A 26634-nucleotide genomic window follows, 5' to 3' on the forward strand; every position below is an offset into this window, starting at 1 on the left:
CATCGACTAGACTGCACTACTACTTGCCTTTGCACGATGGTTTAGTTTGTGCACGCGTCCACGAATCCAGTTTGCGATGCCTGGCTGGCCACCATGGGCTTGACAAAGTCCTTTGGAGCTCATTGGCCAGATGGGACTGCTCCTCTGCATTCCCGTCAGGAGCCGAGCGCTTGAGCCGTGGGATAACGGTTTCGCGCCGACGCCGCGGAGGGCCGAGGGCTGGGCGTGTCTGAAGCACTGGACTGAGCAGTATCTCGAGATATGCCTTGCGTGCAGGTCGAGGTCGAAAGTGGATCGATACACCACGGTAAGTCATCTGATATGAGACACTCAACGTGGAAGAGAATAGCACAGCAGACAGTCTCGTGCCCACAAGGGAAGGAAAACCTGCCCGTCTGCAGATTCGCAGGCGCAAGACACCATGAACAACAATGCACCCTCGCATCCATGTTCTTCTTTCACACACAGACACACACACACGCAGCGCTCCTTGCGCCAGATCACTCGCTCGTGGACGCACTTCCTTTACAGGAACACTGCGCTTCCACACTCTCCCACGAGTCCTCCCGTCAAACCGGAGGGTCCTCTTTTCGCTTCACGTCTTGTGTCGCGGCGCTGAGGATGGTCTTGGTTGGAATGTCAAGGCGGGAAGGAGTTTTACGCTCCTTCCTGGTCGATAGTATCGGCGCTGCAACAAGAATTCAACCTTTGAATAGGGCCATCATAGTCCATGCCCATCTCCCAGTCTGTTTGTTCCTTTGCCCTCCCAGCTCCCTCGTGGGCTGAGGGGGTTCTGGGCACGCTCGCTGGTGTGGTTCGTCACATGGGCGAGGCTCCAGGAGCTCCTACATTTCTATCCTTTCAATTTGTGCTCGTTTTGAATCCTGCCAAGTAGCTTTGCACATGTGATTTATTGAAAAGAACGACGTGGTTGGAGCTGTAGACGTTGGTGACAAGACGGGGTCACTTTGTCGTGCAAAGCGAGTGGTGTGTGCCCATATCTGCGATGATGTTTAAATCTGTCACCTAAGCCAGTACTCATCACGACTATCAATGCTGTATCTATGCTGCCAGACTTTGGGCTTTGCTCGCCAGGCTGTGTGAATTACCATCATGTCGCTGACCTGCTCAAGCAAGCACGCATGCACGAGACTGGCACCACGATCGTGCGTCCAGGTTGAATCAGCCCATCGCCGCGACAAGGTGGCATGGCATGCATGGGGGTTGATGATCACTGAGGCACCACCCCCACCTCTGTGCATCGCACCTGCTCCATCTGCTCCGTCGGTTACGCTCAATTGCGTCATGGTGCTGCGCGACTAACACGAACAAGCCTCTCGTCCAAAATCTGACACGCCCAAGGTTCGCGCATGCACCTGCATGGCGTTCTGGACCCCTCGGTAAGCCCTGCTGTTGGTTGGGCCTCAAAATTGCCCAAGAGCTTATCTATCCTTGTGGTCGTTCGTGCATGGCTCGACATCAAGATCATCATAGTCTGCCTGCGGACTTCTGTGGACTTCTGTCGACATGGAAAGCTGCTTTTCACAGATCTGCAGCTGCCCCTAGATCTTGAAAACCACCGGCACCTACGTCCAGGTGTCATATTTTCCTCGAGACCAGCCATCGCGATATCTCCTTTGACCGAACGTCGGCATACACAACCTGCTCAGTCATTGTCAGAACCCGGTCTATCCAGCATGTCACCATCAGGCACCTCCACGTCCAACAAGGACAACAACAGCAACAAAAAACATGGCGGCAAGTTTGCACACCTGCCCCTCAGCACCTCGGGCCCCATCGACTGCGCCGTCCACGGCACTGTGCTGCTCAACACGCCCTACTTCAACAAAGGGTCTGCACACACGCCCGAGGAGCGCGATGCCTTTGGCCTGTCCGGCCTGCTGCCGCAGCGGGTGCAGACGCTCGAACAGCAGGTCGCCCGCGCATACGAGCAGTACTCCAGCCGGCACGACGACCTGGCCAAGAACACGTTCATGACGTCGTTGAAGGACCAGAATCTGGTGCTGTACCATCGGGTGCGTGTGTATCCTTGTCATCTCGAACTGCTGCCAGAAGCTGTGGAGGAGGAGCAGAAATGCTGACACATTGTCCGTGATGAGCAGCTCCTGCAGGATCACATGAAGGAGATGTTCAGCATCATCTACACACCCACCGAGGGCGAGGCAATCCAGAACTTCTCGCGCATCTTCCGTCGTCCTGAAGGGTGCTTCCTCAGCATCGATCAAATCGATCGTGTCGAGCACGACTTGTCGCGATGGGGCCGGCCCGAGGACATTGACTACATTGTCGTCTCAGGTAGGTGGGACGGCTACTCTCAGCAGCACCCACCTTTTGTCTTCTGCGAACTCATAAGTGCCCGTCACATGCTGACTTTGCTGTTATGTCCGTTCTAGATGGGGAAGAGATTCTTGGCATAGGCGACCAGGGCACCGGCGGGATCCTGATATCCGTCGCAAAGCTGGTCCTGATGACGGCGTGTGCGGGACTGCACCCAAACCGGACACTGCCCGTCGTGCTCGACTGCGGCACCAACAACAAGGAGTTGCTCGAGGACGACCTGTACCTTGGCCTGTGCCAGGAGCGCGTAAGAGGCGAAAAGTACGACAAGTTTGTGCATACTTTCGTGCAGGCTGCGCGCAAGTTGTTCCCTCGGGCTTATATACACTTTGAGGACTTTGGCCTGACCAACGGTAAGTCCTTCAACCGAGTCTCTCAGCCCGACAGCACCCATTCCTGCTGGTCAGTGAACGTAGTAAGTAAGCATCCCATGACTGACTAGCCGACTTCCTAAGCCCGCCGCATCCTGGAAAAGTACCGCCCCGAGATTCCCTGCTTCAACGACGACGTCCAGGGCACAGGATGCGTCACCCTGGCTGCCATCATGGCCGGCCTGCACGCGGGCGGCAACCACCTCAAGGATATCCGCATGATCGTCTTCGGCGCCGGGTCCGCGGGCGTGGGGATCGCGGACATGGTGCGGGACGCCATCGCCGCGGACAACGAGGACAAGTCCGCCGAGAGTGCCGCCAAGCAAATCTGGCTCGTCGACAAGCCCGGCCTGCTCCTCACCAGTACCGACTCTTTAGATAACGCGCAGAAGCAGTATGCGCGGACGGAAACTTCAGAGTGGGAAGGCAAAGACACGACTTCCCTGCTCAACATCATCAACCACGTCAAGCCAAACGTGCTGGTTGGCACGTCGACCAAACCGAAGGCGTTCACCGAGGAGGTTGTCCGCGCGATGGCCTCGCACGTCGAGCGGCCAGTCATCCTACCCCTCTCGAACCCGACACGCCTACACGAGGCTGTCCCGGAGGATCTACTCAAGTGGACCGACGGAAAGGCCCTCGTGGCCACGGGCTCGCCCTTTGACCCGGTCAAGGGCCCCTGGGGGGCCGCCACGAACAGCAGCAATAACAGCGGCGGGGATGATGACAAGAAGGAAGTCACGATAGAGGTCGCCGAATGCAACAACTCGGTCGTCTTCCCCGGCATCGGCCTCGGCTCCGTCCTCTCCCGCTCCCGCCTGGTCACCGACAAGATGCTCCGCGCGGCCGTCTCGGCCGTCGCCGCGCTCTCCCCGGCCCTGCTGTCCGACGACATCACCGCGCCGCTTCTCCCCGGGGTAGAGGACGTGCGGGCCGTGAGCGTCCGCGTCGCGAGGGAGGTCATCATCGCTGCGGTGGAGGAGGGCGTCGCCGAGGAAAAGGCCATCCCGTATGTCAAGGGTCAACAAGACGACGACGCCAAGAACAGCGAGAAGCTCGAGGAGCTGGACGAGTGGATCAGGGAACAGATGTGGGATCCCGTGTATCGGCCCTTGCGGCGGGTCGAGCCGGGACCGGATGCAAGCAGAGAGGCTAAAGGGGAGCTCAAGGTCGTGGGCAGCCTAGGTTGATTTTGATCTCGCAGGAACTTTTCTTCGACGGTGGTACTCATCGTGCAATTTAGTCTCAGTAGAGTAATGAATGGGAATGTCAAGCACTATGCAATCTGGCGTGGTGGTAGTGGTGATGGCGCAAAACTGCATACAGCCCACGTCCAAGCAACTGTGCTCTCTCTCTCGCATACACAGACAGGGCCCGTATTTTCTGTGATCCAAAATTCCGTCCTAGTTGTCATGAAAATGTGCCCTTTGCGAACAGGGAAAACTGATCGGCAAAGGCATATATGAATCCTTCCACCTTTGAACAATGGCAGGTCACCTCATCAGACTGGCTGCGACGCACAACACCAGGCACACAAATCTCAGAACACACCATCTCCGCAAAGCCAAACCAAGCTGTACAAACATGCATTGAGCCAGTTTGATGAGAAATCACATTCGTATCCTGCTACGCGATTGGGTGCAATTGCACCATGTTCTCCTTCCAACGGGCACAAAGATCCACCGCCTGTCAACCTCCCAAGCGCAACTCAGAGCAGACCAGCCCGCGCCGCCTCCCCAGCGCCACTCTGCACCAATGACTCCGTCTTGGCCTTGCCCTTGCCCAGGCTGCCATCGCCGACGCCCATCCGGCGAGCGACGTAGCGCTGCGCGACGATGCCCACGGCCAGACTCAGTGACTCCTCGACCCACTCGGCCACCCACTCACGCGGGTCTACGCCACCACTCTCGACAATCTCCCGGATTTCCTCGGGAACATGGTCAAACTCGTGACTATGGCCGGCGTCAGACTCGCCACTGGCAGGCGTCAGGGGGCTCGCGGCGTCGAGCCACCGAATCCACTTGGCAGGCATGGCCTGGCTCAGGGAGCTGTAGGTGATGTCGTGAATCGGATCGTGGACATAGACGGCAAAAACAATCTCGTTCTCCGAGCGCTCCTCGCTTTCTTCCTCTTTCTCCTTCCCGCCGCTTGCGCTGCCTGCAAACAGGACTGAATCGCTTTCCGTGGTGATGGCCTGCACAGCAAGGAAGATGTCGCTAGTCCGGACGGGATTCTCCTCGCTTGCGGGCTCAAGGGCACGCTTCTGGGCCGCTCCAATGCCGCCGCTGCTTGCGAAATAGTCTGAAGCGTAGCTCTCGGCACTGACACGGCAGAGCTTTGTGCCTTCCACAAGACCGCGGACAGCTCCAAGATCGCGTGCGATCTCGGCCTGTCTCCACCAGGGGCCGTCTCGCCAGCCCGCCGAGCTCGATCCTGAGCGGTAGGCGGCATCTGAGGAGCGACGAACAGTGCTCTCGTGGCCACGCTGCACGACCAAAAGGTCGCCACCCTCCACTTGTGACATGACCCGGTTGAACACGCCATAAATGAGTGGATCCAGGGACGGATAGCCCACCAGATCGTGCGTGATGTGGATGAGGAGACGCTCGTGCTGAGAAATTGGCGGCGCAAGAGTGTTGAGAAGCTCGGCGAAAGTAGGCATGGCGCGTTGTCGAAGATCACCGCCTGTGGGTTAAGCAGGATTAGCAAAGACAGCTCAGACTGTGACTTCAAGGGCGGACGGCTTCCGTACCAAGCTCTCGCAGGTTTGTCACGTTCCCGCGGACCTGCTCAGCCCATTTCTTGGCCTCCTCGTTCTTCTGGATCTCCTGATACGCAGCACCAGCCTGCTTCAATGCAGCGCTAGCGGTTGCGGTCGCAGTGGCCGTTGCCGTCGCCAGTATGCCCCCCCACCAGCCGCCACCGGCTGAAGCTGCCGGTGCAGGGGGTGGCGCCTTTTCATCTTCTTCCGAGTCCTCCTCAGAGTCTTCATCGTCGTCGTCGTCATCGTCATCGTCGTCATCCTCAGCTTCCTGGGTGCCAGAGGAGCCGGGCGTCACACCAACACGCGAGCGAGCACTGTCTGTCGACTTGCGAGCAGCAGCAGCAGCAGCTGCGGCCGGAGTGGGATTCCCAGTGACAGGTTTCTTCGTGGCCGGCACCTTGGCTCCTGCAGTCTCCTTTATGCGCGGGGTGTGAGGGCGAGACGGCTCGTCGTTGCCCAGCTCGTTTTCGAAGTCGGCGAGAACGTCCTTGACAGGCTTGTCCGAGCGAGGCTTGGAGGTGGCGGATTTCGGCTTGGCTGCGGGCTTCTTGCCAGACTTGTCGATGCCGATGCCCTGGAACATATCCGAGATGTCATCGTCCGTCGTGCCCTTGGGCTTCTTGGACGCCATTGTGACTTGGGGTGCCGGTTCGGCCAGTCGGTCTGGGAACGGCGGCTGCTATAGGGCGAATCGCTGGGTTGAGAAGTGGGACAAGCTAGTCCATGCTGTCAAGGCAGCTGGTCAGTGAGGGTGTCGCCAGTAAAGCTTCACGAGCAAGGCAAGCTCAGCTTGGCCACGGGCCATGGTAATGCTGCGGCAGGACGGCTGGACGATTGTGGGTGGAAAGGTCTCGATTGTGCAATCTGTCGCAAGCTCGCTCGGTCGTGACCAGGCCGAGAGCCATGGGAGTTTGCCCATTGCCCCACGGATGTAGAGTGAGACAAGGTCGAGGCTTACCGCTCTAGGAAGAATGGGTTGCTGGACTCTCTGAACCAGTCAGAGGGGAGGACGCAGCGTGCGCGGAGGACAGCGAGGTTGGACAGCAGGTAGGGTTGTAGATGGACTGGCACAGGACAGGCGAAGCTACGCTATGGATGCATCGCCTTGCTGCTGGGCAGTGACAAGAAACAGGCAAGAAGAGGGAAGGGGTGTCGGAGCTGGGGGAGGTCCCACCACCAGAGGGGTTGTATCTCGAGATGGTGCCTGGCTGCTTGCAGTCGAGACAGGAGGACCCTCGCCCAGAGTGGGGAGGGGGTCCCGTCTGCGCTGTCGTCACAGGCGTGGAGCTCCAAAGTGCCTGTTCCAGCAGCCAGGTGTTGGAGTGGCGGGCAGTTGCAGACGGCGGGCAGCTGCCCCATGGCCAAGACCCCAGGGGACCTCGCCCTTGTACGGGGAGTCCCGCAACGGTCGAGGTACCGGTACCGGCGTGGGGCTCCTCTGGGCCGAAAATGGCCTGGCGACAAGCAAGCTGGACCCGGGCGTGTTGTCCTATTGGCCAGCCGCTGTAAGAGGCCTGTCCCGAAAATCAGATGTGGCAGCTGGTCCTCCTGGAGTGCAGAGTTGAGCGACTTGGGAAACAGACATGACGCTCGCCAGCTGCGGATTGACGACCTTGGACCGGGTCGATGGATGGATGGAGGGACTGGCCAAACAGTGCCCGCGTACGTAGTCGGAGAGCATCATGATACAGTAAAGGCCCTGCCGCGAACCCTGGGCTGTACGTGGCAGTCCTGCAGCACTGCTGGGACGCGCCCACAATTCCTTGTCAATGCCGTCGACTCAGGAGGCCAGCTAATAACTTAACTCGACTGGCTGAAGTCGAGCCTGCTGCACTAACACACCAAGGCCAAGGCCAAGTCTCTTCACGTACACTACGTAGGCGGTCTCGCAACACAGCACGCACGGCGACACCACTTCATTCAAACGCCGTCCGCAGCCTCGAGAACCATACTCGGGAGAGCGGCCGCTGCAAGATCCTCGTGGCAGGCAGGGTCTGCGGCTGTCGTCTTACACGCGGGCGCCCTGGTGGTTGTGGTGCAGTCTGCTGATGCAGTCAGGCTCACTCATACATCCGTCACCTCTTATTATTAGCCTGGCCTCACTCACCACCGGGCCCATCATCGACTCGGCTTGCACACGGACGGCCAGCGCGCTCTCTGTCCTTGTCCCGACCTCGTCACCATCACCTACAACCGCCTTCTGTTGGGTTGTTGTTGGCTGCTCGCGCCTCGCGCCCTCTCTTGTTTGTCTTCTTTTCCCAGGCGGTCTCGACTGCGGCGGCTCCTGCTCGTGCGCGCCTCGCGCCTGAGTCCCGTTTCTCCTTCTTGTTCGCCTCCCAGGTTTTTCCCTCGGGGCCAGCCAATAAGTCGGTGCGCAGCGCCCAGCCAGCTCACTCTCTCTGACACACACACACACACACACGCACCACGCAAAACAACACACAATACCGCGCACATTTACTCGTGTGTTGGCACCAAAGACACCAGACAAGCGACGCCGGGCTCCACCTGCTGCGTCTCCGCCGCGCAAGGGCAATCAGTGCAGAGTGAAGATACTGCGCCTGCCTCTCCCCAAGTTCGTCCTCTCTGTTGTTGTTGCTGCTGTTGTCATCATCGTCGCACTGCTCGCCATAGTGCAACAACAACAATAACAACGCCCCCAACACTACTGTCCTGTTTTTATTTCTCTTTTCTTTCTTGTCATCTTCGTTGTTGTTGCTGGTGCTGGTGCTGCTGGCCCTGCTCCTCAGCGCTGCTGCTGCTGCTGCTACAAGCGCTGGAGCGGGCGGACCGTGCCGCTGGGAGCTGCGACATTCCTCCTTTCCTCCCAGCCAACCTGGGCTCCACTTACATAACACCAAATCTCCGACCTCAACCCAGTCTTTTACACGGCAACCACCAGCGCTGCTGCGTTTTGCAGCATCCCGTCTCCAAGCGCCAGCCCTTTGCCCAAGGCAGCCATGGAGACGCCATCTGCTGCTGCTTCATCGGCGACGCCTGCTGCCGCCGCTGCTGCTGCTGCTGCTGCGTCTCGTGCCGGGCGCGGTCGCTCCACCACAAAAAGGCGACATGTGCTGCCCTTGGCCAGGTCCTCGTCCTCTAGGCCGCCAGACTCGACCGACCTGCCCCCAACCCCTACTGACCAGATGGCCCCTTCTTCCTTTGCGTATGAGACGCCTAGCCCGTCGTCCTCGCGCAGTATAAGAGGCGTCCGCCATCGTCAGGGCGAGGCTGCAGTGCAGTCCCCCGAAGATGCAGACGCAAAGGGCGGCCGCTCTCTGCGCCGCAAGCCACGCATCGACTACAGCTTCGACCACCAGCTCGAGGACAGTGACGTCTTTGCTGCCAGGGCCACGCCCTCGGCGGCCCGCTCCCTCAAGAAGCGCAAGACGGACATTAGCTTTCTCGACGGCGACGCCGACGAGGAGCACGAGCTGCGCGTCAAGCGGCGCGCCTCGGAGCAGCCCCTTCCTGCCGCAGGCTCTGCTCGCCGCAAGGCGGCTGCGCGCAAGACCACGGTCGAGCCCCAGGTATATGTGCCCGACCAGCAGGCAGACGATGTCGAGGTCCAGGACACAATTGAGGTTGGTGGCCGGCACAGCATGCACTCGGACGACTCGTTTCGCGCCCGCACCAGCTCAGGTGGCTCTTCTCATCATGATCTTACACCAAAAGCGGGCCTGCGGCTGTCCAGCATCACCCACCCTGAACCGCCATCATCACCACCACCACAGCCATCGCAGCCCACAGCCGTCCCCCCTGCGGCCTCTGTCATCACGCAGGCGCGCGAGGGTGTCTCCCCGCCAACTAGTCATCCGGTCCTTGAATCTCACGAAAGCGCAATCGAGGACGATGCACCCCAGCCTGAGAGCCAGTCTATCCCCAGCTCAGCTCCTCAAAAGCTTGAAGAGCCTGAGCAGCCTGCCAGTGTCCAGCCTGCGGCCGAACCTGTCGTAGCACCCACGCCAACTGTCCCGAGCGTTGAGGAGGACATCAAACCCCCTGCTGAACTACAGACTGAGCCACAATCTGCGCCCAAAGCTGCATCACCTCTACCGCAGCCTCAATCCCAATCACAAGCAGAACCACAGGTGCCTCGCAAATCCTCGCCTGCAGAGTCAGCTCCTGTTGATCTACCCGCGGCACCATCTGCTCCCGTCAAGGAAGAGCTCAAGCCTACTCCTCAAAAGAGCGTGGCAGTTCCTGCTGAATCCAAGCATCCGGAGCCACAGCCAAAGAAGCCGGTGGACGACAAGAACGACCCGCTCGGCCATCTTACTCCATATATCAGTGGTGCGACTGTCTTATTTCCGAAGATCAAGTCCACTGGAGAGCCGGACGCAGATGCGGACCCAGAAGTTGAAGCCGATCAGGAGGCCGCCCCTGATGGCGAGCCGGACGGTACCCTGGACGAAACAGCACAGCCTGGTGAGGACGCTGGCGACGAGCCTGCCGACGCAGCCGACGAAGACACGCCTATCGGCACGCCTCTTGTTCTTGAGACGGCTGCTAACTCACCAGCACCAGAGCCAGAGGCTGCAGCCATGTTGCCCTCTAAGCGGCAGTATGCCTTTCGGAAAACTCGTGACGCCTCTGAGTTTACTTCCCTGTTTGACGATCTCAAGGGGTTATCGTATACGGAGCTGTACTACCGCCTGGAGGTGGCCAACAGAGCCCTGCAAGCCTGGCAGAGCGAGTTCAATGCATTGCGCCTGATCACAGAGGACGAGGACAACTCCATCCGCTACCACCAAGAAGAGCTTGCTTTCCAGCACCGCGAGAAGATGGCCCTTAGCAAGGACCCCTCCGCCAATCCCTTACGCAAGGACTTTGTCGTAAAGGGTACTCGAGCACCCAAGACGGACCCTCATTTGGCTTATCTACGACAGCAGGACAAGGTCATGGCGCAGGCTTACCTTTTCGACTATGACGACCGCGAGTCCAAGATTAGCCAGCAGGACCCCGTCTCACAGAGGACCGGCGCTGCCGGCAAGGCCCGACTGCGGGACCGGCCAAAGCAGACTGCTAAAGCCGCTGAGGCCGATGACCCTGCCGTTGTCTCTGGGAAACGCGCCAGGAAAGCGCCGACACTTTTCGACGGAATGGAAGGTGCAAGTAGGAGCTCCACGCCTGCACCATCATCGCAACCCAAGCGTCGGAGGCGCGGCGCTGGCCAAGGCGGTGACGACAATGGCGAGTTCCTGCCGTCGTCCGCCGATGCCATCGGTGATGCGGTGCCGGCCAAGAAGGGCAAAGGCGGGCGGCCGCGGAAGCACCCGCTCCCAATCTCACAGACCGAGGGTGCCTCTGGGCCCGCTTCGGAAGACGGCCCGACACTGCCTACTCCAAACATTGTCGAACGCCCGGTTCGTAAGAGACGCAGGCGTGACCTGGACGAGGAGGACGAGGCACTAGCAAATGGCACAGCGTCTGAAGCCAGCAAGCAGGCCAGGAGGCGCAACTCACGCCTGTCCGAGGTCCCCACAGGATCTTTCTACTCTCAGTCCTCCGCCTATGCAGATGAGGATAATCGCCCGGCAACTGCGTCCTCCACCGCGTCCAATACGACGGCAGACTCGTCGCCTAACAACTACTCACTTAGAGAGAAGCGGCAGAAGAAGTTCTCCCTGGATGACGGAGAGTACGATGATGTCGGCGGGGCCGAAGACGATGATGGCGCTACGGCCATTCACTCACGACCAGCTAAGCGTGCGCGCCGGGGGCCAAGGAAGTCGTACGTCGAACAGGTAATGCCTCTGACCGATGAGTACGCAGTCGACATGTCTCAGCCTGAGCAGTCCCAGATTGTGGCACCGAAACCGACTCCCAAAATCAAGATCAAGAACTACCAGCCGTCAAGCGCCTCCTCGACGGCAGCTGCGAGGTCTGCCGCTCCTGTCTCTACAGGTGGGCATGTGCCATCGCCTTACTCGCCTGCACCCTCACAGACCATGGACTCCCCGACGACTCAGGGCGGCTCGTTCCACTCAAACGGCCACACCCCACAGACGGAGCCGGAAATAGAGAAGGATTACAGCACGATGACCAAGTCGGAGAAAATGTCTTATTCCATGAAAGGTATGCCAACAGTCGTGCTTGTTCGACACATTTCACCTCTTGCAAAATTATACATTTCTTGTAGCGCTATTTGTTGACAGCTCTCTCTTTGTTCTTTTGCAGCTCGCTGGGCTTCTGGCTCCATGTCTGCGGCCGTAAGTAAGCGGCGTGCCACCCTCGCGGCTAAGAAGAGCGCAAGGGCGGCCACGCCCCCCAAGCCTGCTGCGCCTGAAGCTCCGGCCGAGGCACCTCCTGCGGTAGCTAAGTAGGAGGCAGGCTTTGGATGAAAAGCCATGCTTGATCGTGACTGTCCGGTGCAAAAAGATGCGGTGGTCTCTCATAGGCAATGCGAGCGACACAGCCAGGTGATGTGGGTGTAATATATACGACGAACAGCGTTAGCAGAGTCATTGTCGTCGCGCAGTCATGACCCCGCCCATCTGCCACCGCCAAAGGTGGAATACTCTGTACTTTTATAACAACACATACATGCGACAAAGAGGTTCCTTCATTTCTGGGACGAAAGGGGAACTCGTGCTTTGTTGGTTCGCGGTTTTGGAAAGCATCTATCGGTGAAGAAGGTACGAAAAGCAGTACTGGAAAATAGAATTACTGACTGGAAGGACTCGCCGTGATGGGCCATGGCGCGAGCATGGAGATGAGCGCACACACGCAAGGGTCTTTTAGCATTGGTCATCATTATCACCATCATTGCCATTGCACTTTTTCCTGTCGTTTAGTATTGCGTTTGCGGCTTATTAGCATCTACATATTGAGCAATTCTGATTCATAAAACCCACCTCAAGAGTTCCCCTGCACGTGGAAATATGGCACATGGACAGCCCAGACGTGTGCCAAAGCACGGCACTTTGGCGGAGAGAGATGTGTCGAAACGAACGGGCGGACGGGCTGCTGCGGCTGCTGATAGAGCGTGCTGCTCGAAGCGAACTCGCCTGTGACGCCGTGTCTACTGAGCCTACTAGACCTGAGATGATCATTCAGTTGAGTTCCGTGCTTGAATATGTTCCGTACTCCTTTTTCTTGTTCTTTCTTTCGAGCAGTTATGGCATGTAGAAACGGGAAAACGGGGGGGGGGGGGGGGGGGGGGTGGGTGAGTTTGGCTGCTCTACATCATCTCATGGTCTGGTCTCTCTGGTCCGTGTGCGTGTTGGCGGGAAGTGTTTGTGAGTGTTGGCTCTGGTCGTTCTCAGCCTGCTTGCATCGCTCCCTTTTTTTTCCCTCGTGAATTCTATCAGTGTTCGTGAGCTTGTTCTCGGATGTAGGGGAGGGGTCGAATTAAAAGCAAGGTGTGCCGAGATCGGCATCGTGTCAATTGGATGAAGAATAAAACAAGATTTTTTATTTTAAAAAATCTTTTTTTTTTAAAAAGGAAAAAAGACAATACAAAGGAAGAAAGAAAAACGAGAGAGAAGGGCAAAAAAGGAGGGAACAAAGGGGGACAGACTCGATGAGAAAAGAGGGATGCCAGAATGTATTGTACTACAGAAGCTCCGAGCATCCTCGCCCGGCAGGCCGCGTCGTGTGCCTTACCTCCGTTTTTTTGGCAGCAAGAGATTAGAAGACGCAGAACAGGAGGAGGAGAAGGGAGTCTGTAAATGAGAAATAGAGGCAATCAATGTGCTTGTACAAAAGCGGGGATTGCGGTGTGAGGATAAGGTAGAGCGTATCTCTCCGACATGTTGAGAAAGGAGACAGCAACGACCGGCGTGGGAATGGCAGGTGGTGAGACGTTTCAAGTGGTTGGTCTGTTCGGTCGAGATGAGTGCGCATGAAGGGCGCCATTTTGGTTCCTAGCTCATATGTTGATATTAGAATCATCTGTTATCATGCTTCTAGAATGGTTTTCATTTCATTTCATTTCCTTTTTTTCTTCTAACATCTTAGTTGTTGTAATGATTCTCGTTCGACCATATTAATTATTACTGAGACTGAGTTTTCAAAACGGAATCTGCGTCTCCACTTCACCGAACTAGATTCACTTTCGAACAGGGAAAATGACCTTCCTCCAGATCTTCACAATAGAAATTGGAAGAATCGTTAAAAGTGAGGGAGAAAACATTCAGCCAAAGCAAGCTAACGACCCGCTCATGCACGTGAAAAAAGTCCATATCTCGGCCTGCCGCAACTGCTGCCTTCGTAACGACATGATGTTGCCCCTCCCATTTACTTGACACCTAGTTTCGCGAAGAGCCTGGAGGTTGAAGCCCGCCCGCGCCAGCATTGCGGCTGACCTTTGATGATAACGCCAAGTTATGCCGATCCATGTACATAACGAAAACCACTCGGGATTGTGGGTTGGAGATGATTCCAAATGCTTTCTTTTCCAGGCTGGGGCCTTCCAATTCTACATGAGTTCTCGATTGCTCCTTCACTCCCGTGGAGGCTACAGACCATGCCCGTTAACGCCCGAGCGATCTGGTGCTGATAGAAGTCCCCTCAACATGAACCTTTGTAAGTTCTCTTCTGTTTCGAACGTCTGAATGTTTCGGCATGTCAATGCTCGAGCGGTCGCGTTGCCTGTTTCACTAAATGTCTCCAAGCCCTGCGCCTGGAGCTCATGAGCGCCTGGGGAAGATCCCACCTCACGCTAGCCTCTTCAGTCGTATCCGGGTGACTGTAGACGAAGCGATCTCGATAAAGATTGTCAAGTTGAGATTCGAGTTGACTGTAGCCAAGTAGCTCTTGTTCGGATGCGCGTTACCTGATCCAGTATGAACCCGACAGGCCGGTCTCGTTCCAGAAGCAGCAGATGGTGACGATGTCACCATAATGTAAGTCTGCCGTTGTGTCGCGCGCTCTGTCAAGGGAGACATACTACCATTACATGTATCAGACCTCGGTCAAGGACGAAGCCTGCCAGAGAAGAGCCCAGCAACAGTGCAGAACAAATCTTGCAGCGGCCACAGTCCTCCAGAAAGCCCATTTTGTCAGGTATGCGACCTCTAGATAACACTCAGATGCCGCCGAGTCGTCGAGGGTGCTGGCTGCTCTTTCAATTTCACACCGACAGGCATTCAGTCGTTCTGAATAGAGCCTGCAAAGCGCAGTCCCCAACTGCAATATGCGTTTCACCAATTCAACAGGAGCAACACGTTGATGTCTTTGTGTTTTTTGTTCTTCATTTTGGTCCAGGACCAGGATGCTATGCTTCTGGTAATGTGTTGCCACCATTGTACGCCCCATAAGCCGAAATGCAAACATAAAAAAATAGAAAAGGTCGACCCAGTCCAGCTCAAAATTATGCCCTCCAACGCAGACAAACAAGGGTTCACCACCATTTCCCCCCTTTCCATGATGCCACCTCCTGCTGCCTGATTGTTTTGATGTGCTTGGTATACTATTGGTGCGAGACTTTGCGCCTAGCACGCTTTTGAGCTGCTGGTCTTCCCCTTGGGTCCTTTTTCGTTTTTTTGGTGGTGAATTCTTGGTGCGGACGTTTCTTTTTGGGGGGAATCTAACGCGCAAGATGGTTGTGCATCTATTGACCGACCACAAGTCTTGGGTTTGAATCCTCTGTTCGTACGCCGCACCTCCGAAGCCGTCTCATCATGTCGTCCCGTAACCATTTTGCCCCTCCAAACGTCGAAATGCAGATTTACATGACAACACCAGAGTTGCTGGCAATACGCTAGATGGGGGAAAGCAGACATGTTAGCGAAAAAAGGGGTCCTGATGTCATGCAGATGTAAACTTCGAGACAACTTACAGGCCATAACTCGGCAGCCTCCTTGCCGACGGGGCCGGTGATGGCAGAGCCCTTCATCTCACCCTTGGGGTTGACGATGACACCGGCGTTGTCCTCGAAGTAGAGGAAGACACCGTCGGTGCGCTTCCAGGGCTTGGACTGTCTGACGATGACGGCGGGGTGGACCTTCTTGCGGAGCTCGGGCTTGCCCTTCTTGACGGTGGCCATGACCATGTCACCGACACCACCGGCAGGCAGTCTGTTGAGGCGGGCACCGATACCCTTGACGGAGATGATGTAAAGGTTACGGGCACCAGAGTTGTCGGCGCAGTTCATGATGGCACCACTGCACAGTGACGAGATTAGAGTGTGTTCGTTGCAGCGGAAAGAGAGCGGATGCTCATGCGGATGTTTGAGAGACATACACGGGCAGACCGAGGGTCATCTTGAGCTTGCCACCGGGGGCACCACGCCTAAGAGCATCGGGTCAGTATTTCCTTGGTGAAAATCATTTTCCCCTCGTGCCGTCAGTCGCTGTCGTCTGTCTGGAGATTTCGTCGTTTGAAAGTCGCGCCGGGGTCGGTCAGGAGCATGTCCCGATGGCCAACCGAGGTCGTGCCCGTTGGTACCAGTCTCGAAAATTGGCAAGGTCGAAATTGACCCAGCAGGTCGGTTGGCGTAGACGGATGGGCCCGAGTGTGCTCAAGTCTGGCCGGCCGCACAAGCATGACGGCAACAGATGTCGCCCATTGTTGTCCTCCATTGCAATGCCTCTCTCTCACTCTCTGGTCCATAGTCGTGACAAATTTTCGGTGCTGCGGGGCCGGCGACATTTTTTTTCTTCGAAACGACGAAATCTCCAGATCGGGCTCGAGCGAGGGTCTGACGGGTGACGAGGTGGTCGAGTGTGAACTCGACCGGCATGGCGAGAACTTACGAAGTCTTGGCCATTGCTGCGGTTGTGTGTGTTGTGACGTGTTGTTGTCGGGGTTGGGTGGTGCGTGGACGTCGTGATGCTGGGCTGCTGCGACTTCTCCAGAGTAGCTACACTTTGCGCAAGGGCGGTCGTTGGGTGTGCCGTGCGGGCAGGGTGCGAAATTCTGAGCCGGGCCCAGGAAATTTGGTGTGGGCGTGAGAAACCCTAGAAGCGAACTAGACAGAAAAACCCAGTGTCATGTGCTGATAAGATAAGGTAGGTATCTCGGTACGTACCTATCTGTGCAAGGACTCTGGAAAAGTGGAACCGCCTCCAGCCAATCCAGGCCAGTCGCATTTCTGCCTCCTGCTCTGCCCGCACAGCTGTCCCGAGCTCGACGGGATCTGTTGCACCGAGGAGGATCGTCGCATGACGACACTATGGCAAGATTTGAGCTTCCTAAGCACTTGGCCACGCCTGGTGCACGTTATGGCTCGCTCATAGCCGCCGTCTCTCTTCAGCGCTACGATTATGAAAACATCAATAGCTATCAAAGCCATCATGGCCCGAATAACGAAGGTGTACCCACTTCAACAAGCATGCACGAGTCTGGATCATCAACTTCGTAGGTAGAGAGTCCTTGTTGTCAGTTTGCTACGATAGAGATTCATAAGCCCAACTCCCTTCGAATCTTCCCCAAGAATGCAGTGAAACCTAAACGCCGATCGCTTGGGCTTGTTATATACAGCCATGACCGAGGATGCTGGCACCATCTACCGCAATACACAATGTCGTAGACGATAGAGAGGGAGACCATCCCTTTCAGTCGCTCACATCCGTGCCTGCAAGATGCCTGCTCTCGCCCTGCTTCCGTGGTCATGAGGTGGACGTCTCTTCCTTGGCCTTCTCAGCCTCTTCGGTGGCTTTGGCTGGCTCTGCTGCGGGCTCGGTCACCTCCTCCTGTTTGACTTCTGGAGCATCTTTCTTCTCGGGCTCCGCAGCTGTCGTCGTGGCTTCGCCCATATCAACATCACCATCGCCGTCCACCTTCGCCGCCTCCGCAGGCTTCTCTGGTATTGAGGCTTCTGCCGCAGGGCTCTTTGCCTTGACCGCGGCGGTCTCGGACTCCTTCGGTTGTGCATCTTGCATAACTTCGTCCTCTTTTGATGGCTCGGTCTCCTTTGTAGTCTGCTGCGTGTCGGCTGCGGATTCAGCGTCAGGCTTGGTCTTTTCGGCGTCGGCCTTCTCCGCCTCAGCTGGTGTCTTCTCCTTCGTACTGGCCTGCTGTGCCTGCTTCAGGGCTTCCTCCTCAGCAGCAATGCCGGCAGCTGGCGTCGCTGTGCCGTTCTGCTTTTCTTCATTGCCAGCAGTAACGGTGGTCTCGCCCGCTGTATCTGCTTCCTTGGCGTCGGCGTCTTCCATGACCTTGTCAGCGTCCTTCGGCTTCGAGGTGGCCGAGGTCGCGTTCGTTCCAGGAGCTGGAGACGAGTCGCCACTGTCAGGGGCTGGCTTGTTGTCGTCAAAGTCGAGCAGCCTCATCCGGGGCTTGTTCCTTGGGTCCACCCCGTTGGCCTTGTCCATGTCCTCGTCATCGCTATCCTCGTATTCATTGTCGCGCTCAACCCTTTGCTCCCACTGCCTCTGTGTCATGCGAACGTCCTTGTTCTCATCCTCGTCCATATCGTCGAGCTCGGCATCATCCTCATCGGACATGGCGCCAAGAGATTGCCGAGGCACATCCTGCATCTGTACAGATGGTACATGAGCTGTGCGGCGCAGGTTGTCGATTAGCTGGTTCTTGATTTTCTCAAGGTACTCGGTGCTATTCGCGTTCTCCATGTTCGAAGCGCGTACATCTAGCGCGTAATCGGGTCCGTAGTACTGCATTAGGTCAATATGGTGACATTGATAGAAAGAGGTGGAGAATGCCAAACTTACGTCGTAGTACTCGTTGAACGGCAGTTGTCTATTCATGTCGGCATCGACGAGCAGACCAGTCTCATAGGCCCAAGCACGCGCAACGTTGCGCATGGTGTAGCCACCACCACCAAGGACCATTGTCGGTAGGTTGAAGCTCTTGACAAACTTGACACAGTTAGCATGGCCTTCCATGCTCAGGTTGAAGCAACCCAGCCGATCTCCAGACAGACTGTCTCCACCACACTGCAATACTACGGCGTCAGGACGGTAGAACTCCATGACTCCCTGAATGACGGGCTCGAAGATGGACTTGTAGGAGTTGTCGTCGATGCCGTCGCGCAGAGGAAAGTTGACGGCATAGTATTTGCCCTGGCCAATACCAATGTCTCGAAGCTCACCAGTGCCAGGGAAATATTCTCCGTATTTGTGGAACGATACTGTCATGACACGGTCTGTCGTATAGAAAGCTTCCTCAACTCCATCTCCGTGGTGGACATCGATGTCGATATAGAGCACGCGCTTGTTGAAGCGAAGGAGTTCGAGAATGCCGAGAACAATGTCTGTTTATCATGAAGATCCACAAGTTAGCGAGATACGGGCCTATGCGGGGAGCTTATGGATATCGTGGAAAGACTTGGCCATACCATTGACATAGCAGAAGCCGCTAGCTTCGCTCTTCTTGGCATGGTGAAGACCTCCAGCCCAGTTGACGGCGACGTCGCACTTTTGGCGGTTGAGCCGTGCGGCACCTTCCATACTACCACCGGCACTAATGCCACAGAACTCAAACAGTCCGTCGAACACGGGACAGTCGTCACCGACATTGAATTTGGTCTGTTCGCGCTGGTAGTTTTCCATGTTCTCAGGGCTGACTTTTTGCAAGAAGTCAATGTACTCGTCGGTGTGGAACTGCGTCATCTCGAGTCGCGTGGCAGGTTTCGCTCTCTACATGGCGGATAGCGGGCGATGTCAGTAAGGCCTGATCAAAAGACAGTCGCACGAGGTTCTGGAGCCCTTTGTGGTTGACCTGTGGATGCGCGGGCCACTCACGTAAATCTCCATCTTCTTGTAGACGCCATAGTTCATAATCAAGCTGTGAGCCAACCGAATGCGATGCGGCTTCATGGGATGGCCGGCAGGGTATGCGAAGTTGCCAATGTCCGAGTCGTAGAAGTAGGCGACTTTCTTCGGCCCCGAGGACGAGAGGGCGACGCCATGCCCGTTGGCGATATCGACGGGGGGCCCGTTCGACATCGTGGCCGGTGGGTTGTGGTTCAGTGCTGGAGCATGCGCGAAATGAAGTCGACACTGCGGCGCGTGTGAACGCGAGGTCGGCGAGCGGCTTGTCGCGGGGGGGGAAGGCAGCAGGCGGCGATTGTGGTCCCAGAGGGAGAGCGGCGGCTTGTTCTGAGGAAGGATGGAAGATGGAGCTCTGGGAGCGCGAAGCGAAGGCGGCTTTACAACCTCTGGCGCATGAGCCGGTCCCGCAGGAAGGCAGGGCAGGCACCGCACCTTGACATGGATGGGGAAGGTGGGGCCCTGTCAGAGTCTCTGATTGGAGCCAGGCTCGAGAGAGGCTGGGGATCAGAGGCTCGCTTTGAATGATACAACCCCCAACTTCCTACGCGAATAGATAGGCTCGACGACCACAGATTGGTGCTTCAGCTCGAGATCACCGATTCTTCTACAAGATGGCGCCCAGAAGGAGACCATGAACTCCAACACTTCGTATCCACAGCGGGACGTGCCAGTTCTTGCTGCACACCGCACAAGCCATCACCCATTGTTTGCTTTCCGAAGCAGGGCATGACCTACAATCACCTTTTAGCCACCCAAGTCCGTAGACGATGGATCACTTCCACAAAGACAATGGTCTGTGTCTTGAAATAGCGCCAGAGAACAGACGAACAAGTAGCGAGCCGAGACCGCAGAAGCTGTACGTCGCTGCGCCGTCCAAAGTCCTCTGCGCTGTGGAATGGACGGTGCGGAAAGCTGCCGCTGTGTGCACTCCCAGCAACTACGGGAAGCTTCTTGGCAGCTGAGCCCAGCAAATGTCAACCGCAGGGCGTCGGCGGATCCCTCTCGAGCCTCAACCCTGACATGGAGCACCACCGTACACTATTTGGTATCATGAATTGGCGGGCGCTCGAGGCCGTTCAAGCGTTGCCCGTCGGCGGAATCTTTGCCCATCTGATCTCGTAATAGGGAAGTGGGGTGCGGGGCAGCTCCTGCTCCCGGTGTCATAACTTGCTGGCGAGCCCGTCACACTCTATAAGAACCACGCTCTGTCCTCACCACCAAACCACCTCCAATTCCTTTGGGCCTGCGACTTTCTTCTACATGATAACGGCTGCCACAACACCGTAATAGATCACAAGACGAATAGAACATAATGGCCTCCCAGCAGTACATCTTGTACGACCTCGCCTCCAAGCCCCCTCAAAAGGCCTGGTCCCTCAACCCTTGGAAGAGTAGGTCTTGCAACACCCCCCGACTTGAGGAACGACTTCCTTTCAGAAACAATGTTTGACAAATGTGTACTGCCATTAGCACGGCTCAACCTCAATTACAAGAAAGTCGATTACAAGACAGTCTGGGTAAGGATTGTCCTAATACGTTGAGAACAGACACCACGAGACTGATGCACTAACAATGACGTCTAGCTTGACTACCCCGAGCTCAAGTCTAACCTGCAGCCTCAGTGAGTCACTAAACTGGCGCCATCCTCAGCTTACGGCCTGCACGATAATCCTCTCGCCTGCGTACTAATTTCCCATTTATGTGATTCCAGCTTCAAGCAGGAGCTTGAGCTGTACACATCGCCAACGGTCGCATTCCCCAACGGCGAATATGTCGCAGACAGCTGGGTGATCGCACAGAAACTCGAGAAGGAGCACCCGGAGCCCTCGCTTCACCTGGACGCCCCATATGTCGCCAAGGTGCAGGATATCGTGGCCAAGATCATGCCTCACCTCAAAGGCATCACCGCCTCGCAGGTGTTCAAGAACTTGCTCAACGAGGCGAGCTTCGACTACTGGCGCAAGACGCGCGAGGAGCGGATCGGCATGACACTGGAGCAGGCCGAGGCCGAGCGAACAGGCCTAAAGGTCTGGCAGGAGGCCGAGGCGGAGTTCAAGGAGGTTTCCTCATGGCTGAAGGAGAACGAAGGACCTTTCTTCCTTGGCTCGGAGCCTTCGTTCGCAGACTTTCAGTGGGCGGGGTTCTTGCTCTTCTGGCAGCGTGTTGGCAATGGCAACTACGAGCACTTCAAGACGGTGGTGGGCTCTGATATTTCAGTTCACGAGAGGCTGCTCGAGGCTGTCAAGCCCTGGTCTGCCAGGGACGATTATTAGATGGGAATCTATGTGTAGTCCACGGAGAGTATATTCCTCCTGGAACAGTCGGGAAAGCACATCACCTGGCAATCGACGACTTGAACTGCAATTCTCCGTCTATTTGTCCCCCACTGGTGTCGCCCGCTTGCGTTCTACTGGCGGATTTGCAAATAATATCTGTACACGCCACAATCACCTGCGTAATCCGGGCAGTCGCTGACGACGCCGCTGTCGCCCTTTGCAACACAGACACCCAGAGGGTCGCCGCCGAGGCGCTCGACGACGACGCTGGGCTTCTCGTAGTACGGCTCGGTGAGGTTGACGAAGCCGTCGCCGCGGGCGCAGATCTTTGCCAGGCACGTGCCGGACCACCAGTTGAGGCAGAACCCGGGGGCGACGCCAATGTCGTTGGTGTTGGCGGCAATGTTGCTCAGCACGGTGCTGCAGTCTTCCACGTTGGCACCCTACAGAAGTTTTCGACAAGACTCGTCAGCATTTTTGCACGGTGAAAGTGCATATTTCATGCTAAATCCATTTTTTGTTTTCTCTCTCTCTCTCTCCCCATTGCTTCTGGCAGACTTACACCAAGCACAGGCAGGCAGGTAGTGAACGACCCGTCCTCCCGGGCGAGAGGGGCGCTGATGGCAGCCAGCTGGATCCGGCTCATGGGCAGCAGCTCGTCATCAAACTTGGACAGGACGCCCTCTGTGCCGGAAGAATCGTCGGTGGTAAGATCTGGGCTGTGCGTAGCCGCGCGAGCCATGACGACGAGAGCCGCGGACGTGAGGAGTGTTGAGAAGTGCATTTCTTTTTGTTCTTGGGCCCGGGTTCGATTTTATTTTTGTTGCCTCTGGTGTCTGGGTTGTTCCTCTGCCGTTCTGTTCCAAAAACAAAAGATATTTCGTGCCGTGTTAAGAAGAGTAGCGACAGATGCCTTTTGTCTCGTAGATCTGCAGGGAATGACTTTTTGTTTCGCTGGGATATCCAAAAGACCGGCGGCAGGTCAAGTTGAGGGTCAGGAAAGTGAGAGTTAGAGAGCAAACAGGATATCGTAGTACGAGACCGCTGCCGGCGGCCACCATAGAATATATACACACGCTCTCAACACGAAGACCAAAAGATCTACAATCACAGGGATTGTCTCACAAGGTTCACCCATCCATACCCTTATGATGCAGGTAGGCAGGCAGGCAGGTAGGCGGGCAGGCATGGACCCGTGCCGATAGACGAGGCGCAATCACCGGCCCACTGCCGATCCTTTCTTCAGGGAAGCCATGTAAACACATGCGGGTACCTAGTTCGGGGACCTCTCTGCCCTGCCTGCCTGTTGACTCTTGGTGCCGGTGCATCCAGTCAACCAGTGCCTGGTCCATCCATCTGTTCCATCTTTTTTCCTTCCTTACCCTGGTGCGATGTCATCCTAATTTCCCCATGTCCCCACTTTTGCCAGGTCGTCCCAATGTGGATGAATTGCCTAATACATGCCACTATTCTTCACCATATGGCAAGGATCAGAGGCCGGGTGCTTGCTTGGTGAGGTATGTGTGTGTGGGTGTGCAGTGCCGGGCCGCCGGCACTGCCTCCGTGCCTGAGTGACTGAGGTATGATTGCCTCAGTCAAAGTGCATTTTCTCACACTTCTTGTGCCATGGTGAAGCGAACCCGGTGGCATGGTCTTTAGGCTCATTGCAGATGCATACGTACTTTACACACACGCACATCACCCGCAGCTCTCATTTTGGCAACACAGGGCGGATACTTCCTCAAGCACAGCACAGCCCTGACGACACTGTCGACCCCACCTCAAGCGGCCCAGCCAGGAATAGCAACACGCACTGGCCTGGAGCCTGCCTGGAGCAGGAAGGCCCGGTCTTCTCGCCTTAGCAAAACTCCCAGGAAGGGGCACGGGGGCCTTATGCAAGGAACGCAGAGCTTAAGAAATCGACGGGAACAGGGCTGCAAGGGGCCAAGCCAGCCCCAGGGAGCCAAGCCGCCATAAACGGCAATATTTCTGCTCGCGGGATGTTACAATACTGTGTGAATGCATGACCCAGGTTGCCCTCTTACCACTCTGCTGATCATTCTCTAATGCCTGCCCATCTCTGCATTGCTCATGCCATCAAGAAGTGCCTTGGCCGTGCAAAGTTATGCTTATTATGGTTTGTTTTTGTGGGCTTCAGCGAGACGGGATCTCGGGAGCGTAGCTTTCTGCCAGAGCAAGCGGCACAAAGTAAGTGTCCGCCGCTTTTCCCAAGCGGGACACATTTTTGTCTTTGAGCACAAAGATCGTCGCCTTTAAATAACGCGTGGCTCTGCGCGACGTGACACAACATGATGTAATTGTCTAGGGCCCTGCCTGCAAACAAAGACACGCTATTCCCTGGAACCATTCACCACGGAGAAAAATTGTCAATGGCGGCACACACGGACTTGCCTGTGCTGATCTGCCTGCTGCTGCATGGACGATCGCGGCTCGTCTGCAACCCCTTCCTTGCCTACTGCCAGTGATTGGATGCTGATCAAGCGCGCTCCCCGGGCCGGGGTCTTTGTGATTGCGACAGGCGCTCACCCCCCATCTGGAATAACACAGCAGTACCATTCCTGCCGAGCAAAAGAATGTCGAGATCTCTTTGACGGAACCGGGCCCGTTGCGTTGGAAACGAGGTTGGGAACGTGGACAGCCGAGGAACAGGATACAGGCGTGCATGGCGCTGGCCCACCGCGCATAGAGCTACTGCGTAGGGCTCCTCCTCTACCAGGACCATAGATGGGGCGGCCTAACCAGAGACCCTTCAGGGCTGGCGGCATTTGTGGCCGCGGCGCTACGCGCTGCTTGCTAGGGCCAGCGGAGCAGCACCTCATCGGCTGTCATCTCCTGCACCGGTACAATGGGACGAACCTCAACTTTGGAATACGCTGTCAGCGGCGCACCGTTGCACCGAGTAAGGCAAGGTTGGCCGCCGGGAACCTGCTGCGAGGACCACAACGCCGACTGGGCTTGAGTCGTCTTCGCGGTGTCACAAGGACCGCTTGTCGAGACGGCTCACCAAGGAGGCTCTTTCACAGGTTCCGGCTTGTCTCGGCCGTTGTTTCAACGTCGCTCAACCAGTGCAGGCCAGAGTGAAAGTTGGTTTTCATGCCTCAAGAACGCCAAACTGGGAGGGAAAAAAAGAAACCCTCACTAGCTGCACCAGCACAGTACCGGTTCGTGTGATTTGTGTGCTGTCGAGCTTTTCCCAGTAGAGCTTCAACGAGCTTGGGTACATGGTGGAATGTTGACGGCAAAAGTTCTTTGTGGCCATGAGTGAAAACGGCGTGACAAACGCCGTTCACTCGTCCGATTGCGGGATCCTGTAGCCACGAGGCTAAGTCGGTTGCGTTGGCCGGTGGTTGGCCTCCAGAGGACACAGTCATGATGACTACGGATCGTGCGATCGGGAGAGAATCAGTTCCCTTGTTAAGTGTGGGTGTAGGGGACTCGTGAGTCTCGTGAGCTGGGGACCTCGCTGCGAGGGTTTTTTCCCCTCCTTGTCCAGAATCTTACATGGTGGCGCTCTCTGACCCGGAAGAGATTGCAACTGGTTGACGAGTCTCTCAGGCCTCAGGGTCAAAGTCTCGTGGATGTTAAGCAAGCCTCCAAGGTTATCCAGTGTGAAATGTTTGGCGACGTGGTCGGCAAACTCCGATCCCCGCCCACACCACATATATGCATATTTGTAAGGCAAGGAAAGGTCATCCGAAGCAGTAACTGATGTTGCGTATGTGGATGATATCCGCCAACGCCTGTAATCCAATGGAATTCTGTGAACTGTTCCATACCCACCTCAGAATTTGAGTGGCCCGAACCACAAGAGGCATGATAGGAGGCAGAAATCCGAGAATGCGTGTCTGCTGCTCTGGGGTGGTTGCGTACGTTGCAATGACCAGGAAAGGCCAGAATGATGTGTTAGCGAATGAGGAAGGGTGCACGATCGGCAGTAGTTTGATGCTCGCGTTGACGATTGGCTGCGACACTCCCAGGATGAACTCGCGATCGCTGAACATGGAAGAGTACAAAAACAGAAGAAGCGAATTCCGGACCAGTTCTCCGGCTGCTGCTCTCGCGTCACTGAACTGATGGTCTGGATCGCATGCAACTGGCTGTGGGCCTTCCTCGCAACGCCATTCCGAAAGGACGTCCTGCAGTTCTCGGAACGTTTCGAGGCATCCTAGATCAATGTCCTTGGCCAGCTCACATCTTCGCTTTGCTGCAAGCTCGCAAATCCGGGGCACAACTCGGTACAGGGACCACGAAGAACCGAAAAAGACACCAAAGCCACTCAAGGAGCGAAGGTGCTCAACCTGCAGCAGCATGGACTGGCCACATAGGCCTGGTTCTTGATGGTCGACGTCCAGTCTGACCTTGGAGCACAACTCGTAGAAGGCATAGTACTCGACGAGAATTCGTGTCAGTTGGTCGTCCCTAAGCTCTTGTTCGGGGCTGTCGAGAGCGTGAGCGAAGACGCGACTGGCACTAAGGTGACTGCAGAACACCCCTTGGGGGTTACCGCGCATACTCTATAAACACGATCGACATCAAGTCAGCCCCATCTTACTGCCTGCTTTGGGGTCGTCGTGGCACAGAACGGAGACGAGAAGGATCGGGCTCTGGGCCGAGCTGGGGACGAACTGGCCGCTACAAACTCACCTCAAAGGTGCAGAGAAGCATCGTGGCCAGCAACAGTCTGGTTGTGCTGCGTGTGCTTCCATCATTCACGTTGGTCAGAGCGTCTTGCAGTGCCTTGACGGCCTCTCCGTAGTATTGCAGCCTTGAGCGCTCCAGCAGGTCTGGATCATCCGTGTCGCCCAGTGGGAATCCCCCTAGGGCCAGGATAATGTTCATTATCAACGGGTCCGCGAACGCCCACCTGACGACCTCGGACGCAAAAGGGTTGGAATAGCCAGCCGGGGCAGCGAGTATCTTCGGGACTGTGATGTCCAGGTACAGGTGGAATAGCCGCCGTGCCCCGGGGTCCAGCATGGTGATGGGCGACAGTGGGCCGAGGCTGGCCGGCACTGTGGCTGCCGGCGGTGGCGAACATGGCGATGCATCAGCCTGGATTGCGTACGAGGCGGTGTGTTGTGGTGGTGGCCGGGCAGAGGGTGAGACTGCTTTGTGACCTGAGGGTCTCTCCTTGCGTCTACTTGTGGTGAGCCCTAGCCGTATCC

At 56.5% G+C, this 26634-nt stretch overlaps 10 protein-coding genes across 10 annotated transcripts; 4 read left to right on the forward strand and 6 right to left on the reverse strand.

Moving 5' to 3' along the window:
- Nucleotides 1-253: 253 nt before the first annotated feature.
- Nucleotides 254-1072, forward strand: B0I36DRAFT_316722 (uncharacterized protein). Its single transcript, XM_046153070.1, has one exon. The coding sequence runs from the start codon at nucleotides 262-264 to the stop codon at nucleotides 784-786; it is 525 nt and encodes a 174-aa protein (XP_046014757.1). The 5' UTR covers nucleotides 254-261; the 3' UTR covers nucleotides 787-1072.
- A 228-nt stretch (nucleotides 1073-1300) lies between these two features.
- On the forward strand, nucleotides 1301-4012 carry B0I36DRAFT_316723 (uncharacterized protein). Its single transcript, XM_046153071.1, has 4 exons — nucleotides 1301-2036; nucleotides 2124-2316; nucleotides 2415-2711; nucleotides 2814-4012. Exons 1-4 carry the CDS (start codon nucleotides 1371-1373, stop codon nucleotides 3917-3919), a joined length of 2262 nt encoding a protein of 753 aa, XP_046014758.1. The 5' UTR covers nucleotides 1301-1370; the 3' UTR covers nucleotides 3920-4012.
- Nucleotides 4013-5741, reverse strand: B0I36DRAFT_316725 (maintenance of telomere capping protein 1). Its single transcript, XM_046153072.1, has 2 exons — nucleotides 5482-5741; nucleotides 4013-5414 (listed from the first exon to the last, which is right to left on the reverse strand). The coding sequence occupies exon 2, from the start codon at nucleotides 5389-5391 to the stop codon at nucleotides 4438-4440; it is 954 nt and encodes a 317-aa protein (XP_046014759.1). The 5' UTR covers nucleotides 5392-5414; nucleotides 5482-5741; the 3' UTR covers nucleotides 4013-4437.
- A 2712-nt stretch (nucleotides 5742-8453) lies between these two features.
- B0I36DRAFT_360165 (uncharacterized protein) lies at nucleotides 8454-11819 on the forward strand (the record flags this gene model as incomplete). Its single annotated transcript, XM_046158258.1, has 2 exons — nucleotides 8454-11571; nucleotides 11674-11819. The coding sequence occupies 2 exons, from the start codon at nucleotides 8454-8456 to the stop codon at nucleotides 11817-11819; spliced, it is 3264 nt and encodes a 1087-aa protein (XP_046014760.1).
- Nucleotides 11820-13745: 1926 nt separating this feature from the next.
- B0I36DRAFT_346572 (uncharacterized protein) lies at nucleotides 13746-14494 on the reverse strand (the record flags this gene model as incomplete). The annotated part of the gene is made up of 3 exons (XM_046156474.1): nucleotides 13746-13954; nucleotides 14273-14348; nucleotides 14396-14494. 3 exons carry the CDS (start codon nucleotides 14492-14494, stop codon nucleotides 13746-13748), a joined length of 384 nt encoding a protein of 127 aa, XP_046014761.1.
- A 176-nt stretch (nucleotides 14495-14670) lies between these two features.
- Nucleotides 14671-16379, reverse strand: B0I36DRAFT_316732 (60S ribosomal protein L23-like protein). Its single transcript, XM_046153073.1, has 4 exons — nucleotides 16194-16379; nucleotides 15682-15729; nucleotides 15278-15602; nucleotides 14671-15199 (listed from the first exon to the last, which is right to left on the reverse strand). The coding sequence occupies exons 1-4, from the start codon at nucleotides 16205-16207 to the stop codon at nucleotides 15167-15169; spliced, it is 420 nt and encodes a 139-aa protein (XP_046014762.1). The 5' UTR covers nucleotides 16208-16379; the 3' UTR covers nucleotides 14671-15166.
- Nucleotides 16380-16561: 182 nt separating this feature from the next.
- B0I36DRAFT_381557 (uncharacterized protein) lies at nucleotides 16562-19527 on the reverse strand. The gene is made up of 4 exons (XM_046160871.1): nucleotides 19143-19527; nucleotides 18737-19037; nucleotides 18111-18652; nucleotides 16562-18053 (listed from the first exon to the last, which is right to left on the reverse strand). The coding sequence occupies exons 1-4, from the start codon at nucleotides 19344-19346 to the stop codon at nucleotides 17049-17051; spliced, it is 2052 nt and encodes a 683-aa protein (XP_046014763.1). The 5' UTR covers nucleotides 19347-19527; the 3' UTR covers nucleotides 16562-17048.
- Nucleotides 19528-20484: 957 nt separating this feature from the next.
- On the forward strand, nucleotides 20485-21445 carry B0I36DRAFT_360168 (thioredoxin-like protein; the record flags this gene model as incomplete). Its single annotated transcript, XM_046158259.1, has 4 exons — nucleotides 20485-20563; nucleotides 20643-20689; nucleotides 20756-20793; nucleotides 20884-21445. The coding sequence occupies 4 exons, from the start codon at nucleotides 20485-20487 to the stop codon at nucleotides 21443-21445; spliced, it is 726 nt and encodes a 241-aa protein (XP_046014764.1).
- Nucleotides 21446-21512: 67 nt separating this feature from the next.
- B0I36DRAFT_83020 (uncharacterized protein) lies at nucleotides 21513-22405 on the reverse strand. Its single transcript, XM_046163411.1, has 2 exons — nucleotides 22011-22405; nucleotides 21513-21891 (listed from the first exon to the last, which is right to left on the reverse strand). Exons 1-2 carry the CDS (start codon nucleotides 22230-22232, stop codon nucleotides 21580-21582), a joined length of 534 nt encoding a protein of 177 aa, XP_046014765.1. The 5' UTR covers nucleotides 22233-22405; the 3' UTR covers nucleotides 21513-21579.
- Nucleotides 22406-25158: 2753 nt separating this feature from the next.
- Nucleotides 25159-26446, reverse strand: B0I36DRAFT_360170 (fungal-specific transcription factor domain-containing protein; the record flags this gene model as incomplete). Its single annotated transcript, XM_046158260.1, has 2 exons — nucleotides 25159-25983; nucleotides 26114-26446. 2 exons carry the CDS (start codon nucleotides 26444-26446, stop codon nucleotides 25159-25161), a joined length of 1158 nt encoding a protein of 385 aa, XP_046014766.1.
- Between the last annotated feature and the right edge of the window lie 188 nt (nucleotides 26447-26634).

The sequence above is a fragment of the Microdochium trichocladiopsis genome (assembly GCF_020744255.1).
Source record: "Microdochium trichocladiopsis strain MPI-CAGE-CH-0230 chromosome Unknown B0I36scaffold_3, whole genome shotgun sequence".
NCBI classification, from domain to species: domain Eukaryota; kingdom Fungi; phylum Ascomycota; class Sordariomycetes; order Xylariales; family Microdochiaceae; genus Microdochium; species Microdochium trichocladiopsis.

Excerpts from the sequence above, each read along its gene's own strand:
- B0I36DRAFT_316722 (XM_046153070.1), top strand. The coding sequence starts at position 262 with ATGCCTTGCGTGCAGGTCGAGGTCGAAAGTGGATCGATACACCACGGT.
- B0I36DRAFT_316723 (XM_046153071.1), top strand. The coding sequence starts at position 1,371 with ATGCACCTGCATGGCGTTCTGGACCCCTCGGTAAGCCCTGCTGTTGGT. Across the intron at positions 2,037-2,123 it reads ATCTGGTGCTGTACCATCGG|CTCCTGCAGGATCACATGAA; the intron begins GTGCGTGTGTAT and ends CGTGATGAGCAG. Across the intron at positions 2,712-2,813 it reads GGACTTTGGCCTGACCAACG|CCCGCCGCATCCTGGAAAAG; the intron begins GTAAGTCCTTCA and ends CGACTTCCTAAG.
- B0I36DRAFT_316725 (XM_046153072.1), bottom strand. The coding sequence starts at position 5,391 with ATGCCTACTTTCGCCGAGCTTCTCAACACTCTTGCGCCGCCAATTTCT.
- B0I36DRAFT_316732 (XM_046153073.1), bottom strand. Across the intron at positions 15,603-15,681 it reads ATGACCCTCGGTCTGCCCGT|TGGTGCCATCATGAACTGCG; the intron begins GTATGTCTCTCA and ends GTCACTGTGCAG. Across the intron at positions 15,200-15,277 it reads AGGCTGCCGAGTTATGGCCT|CGTATTGCCAGCAACTCTGG; the intron begins GTAAGTTGTCTC and ends TCCCCCATCTAG.
- B0I36DRAFT_381557 (XM_046160871.1), bottom strand. The coding sequence starts at position 19,346 with ATGTCGAACGGGCCCCCCGTCGATATCGCCAACGGGCATGGCGTCGCC. Across the intron at positions 19,038-19,142 it reads ACAAGAAGATGGAGATTTAC|AGAGCGAAACCTGCCACGCG; the intron begins GTGAGTGGCCCG and ends TCCGCCATGTAG. Across the intron at positions 18,653-18,736 it reads CGGCTTCTGCTATGTCAATG|ACATTGTTCTCGGCATTCTC; the intron begins GTATGGCCAAGT and ends CATGATAAACAG.
- B0I36DRAFT_83020 (XM_046163411.1), bottom strand. The coding sequence starts at position 22,232 with ATGCACTTCTCAACACTCCTCACGTCCGCGGCTCTCGTCGTCATGGCT. Across the intron at positions 21,892-22,010 it reads CCTGCCTGCCTGTGCTTGGT|GGTGCCAACGTGGAAGACTG; the intron begins GTAAGTCTGCCA and ends AAACTTCTGTAG.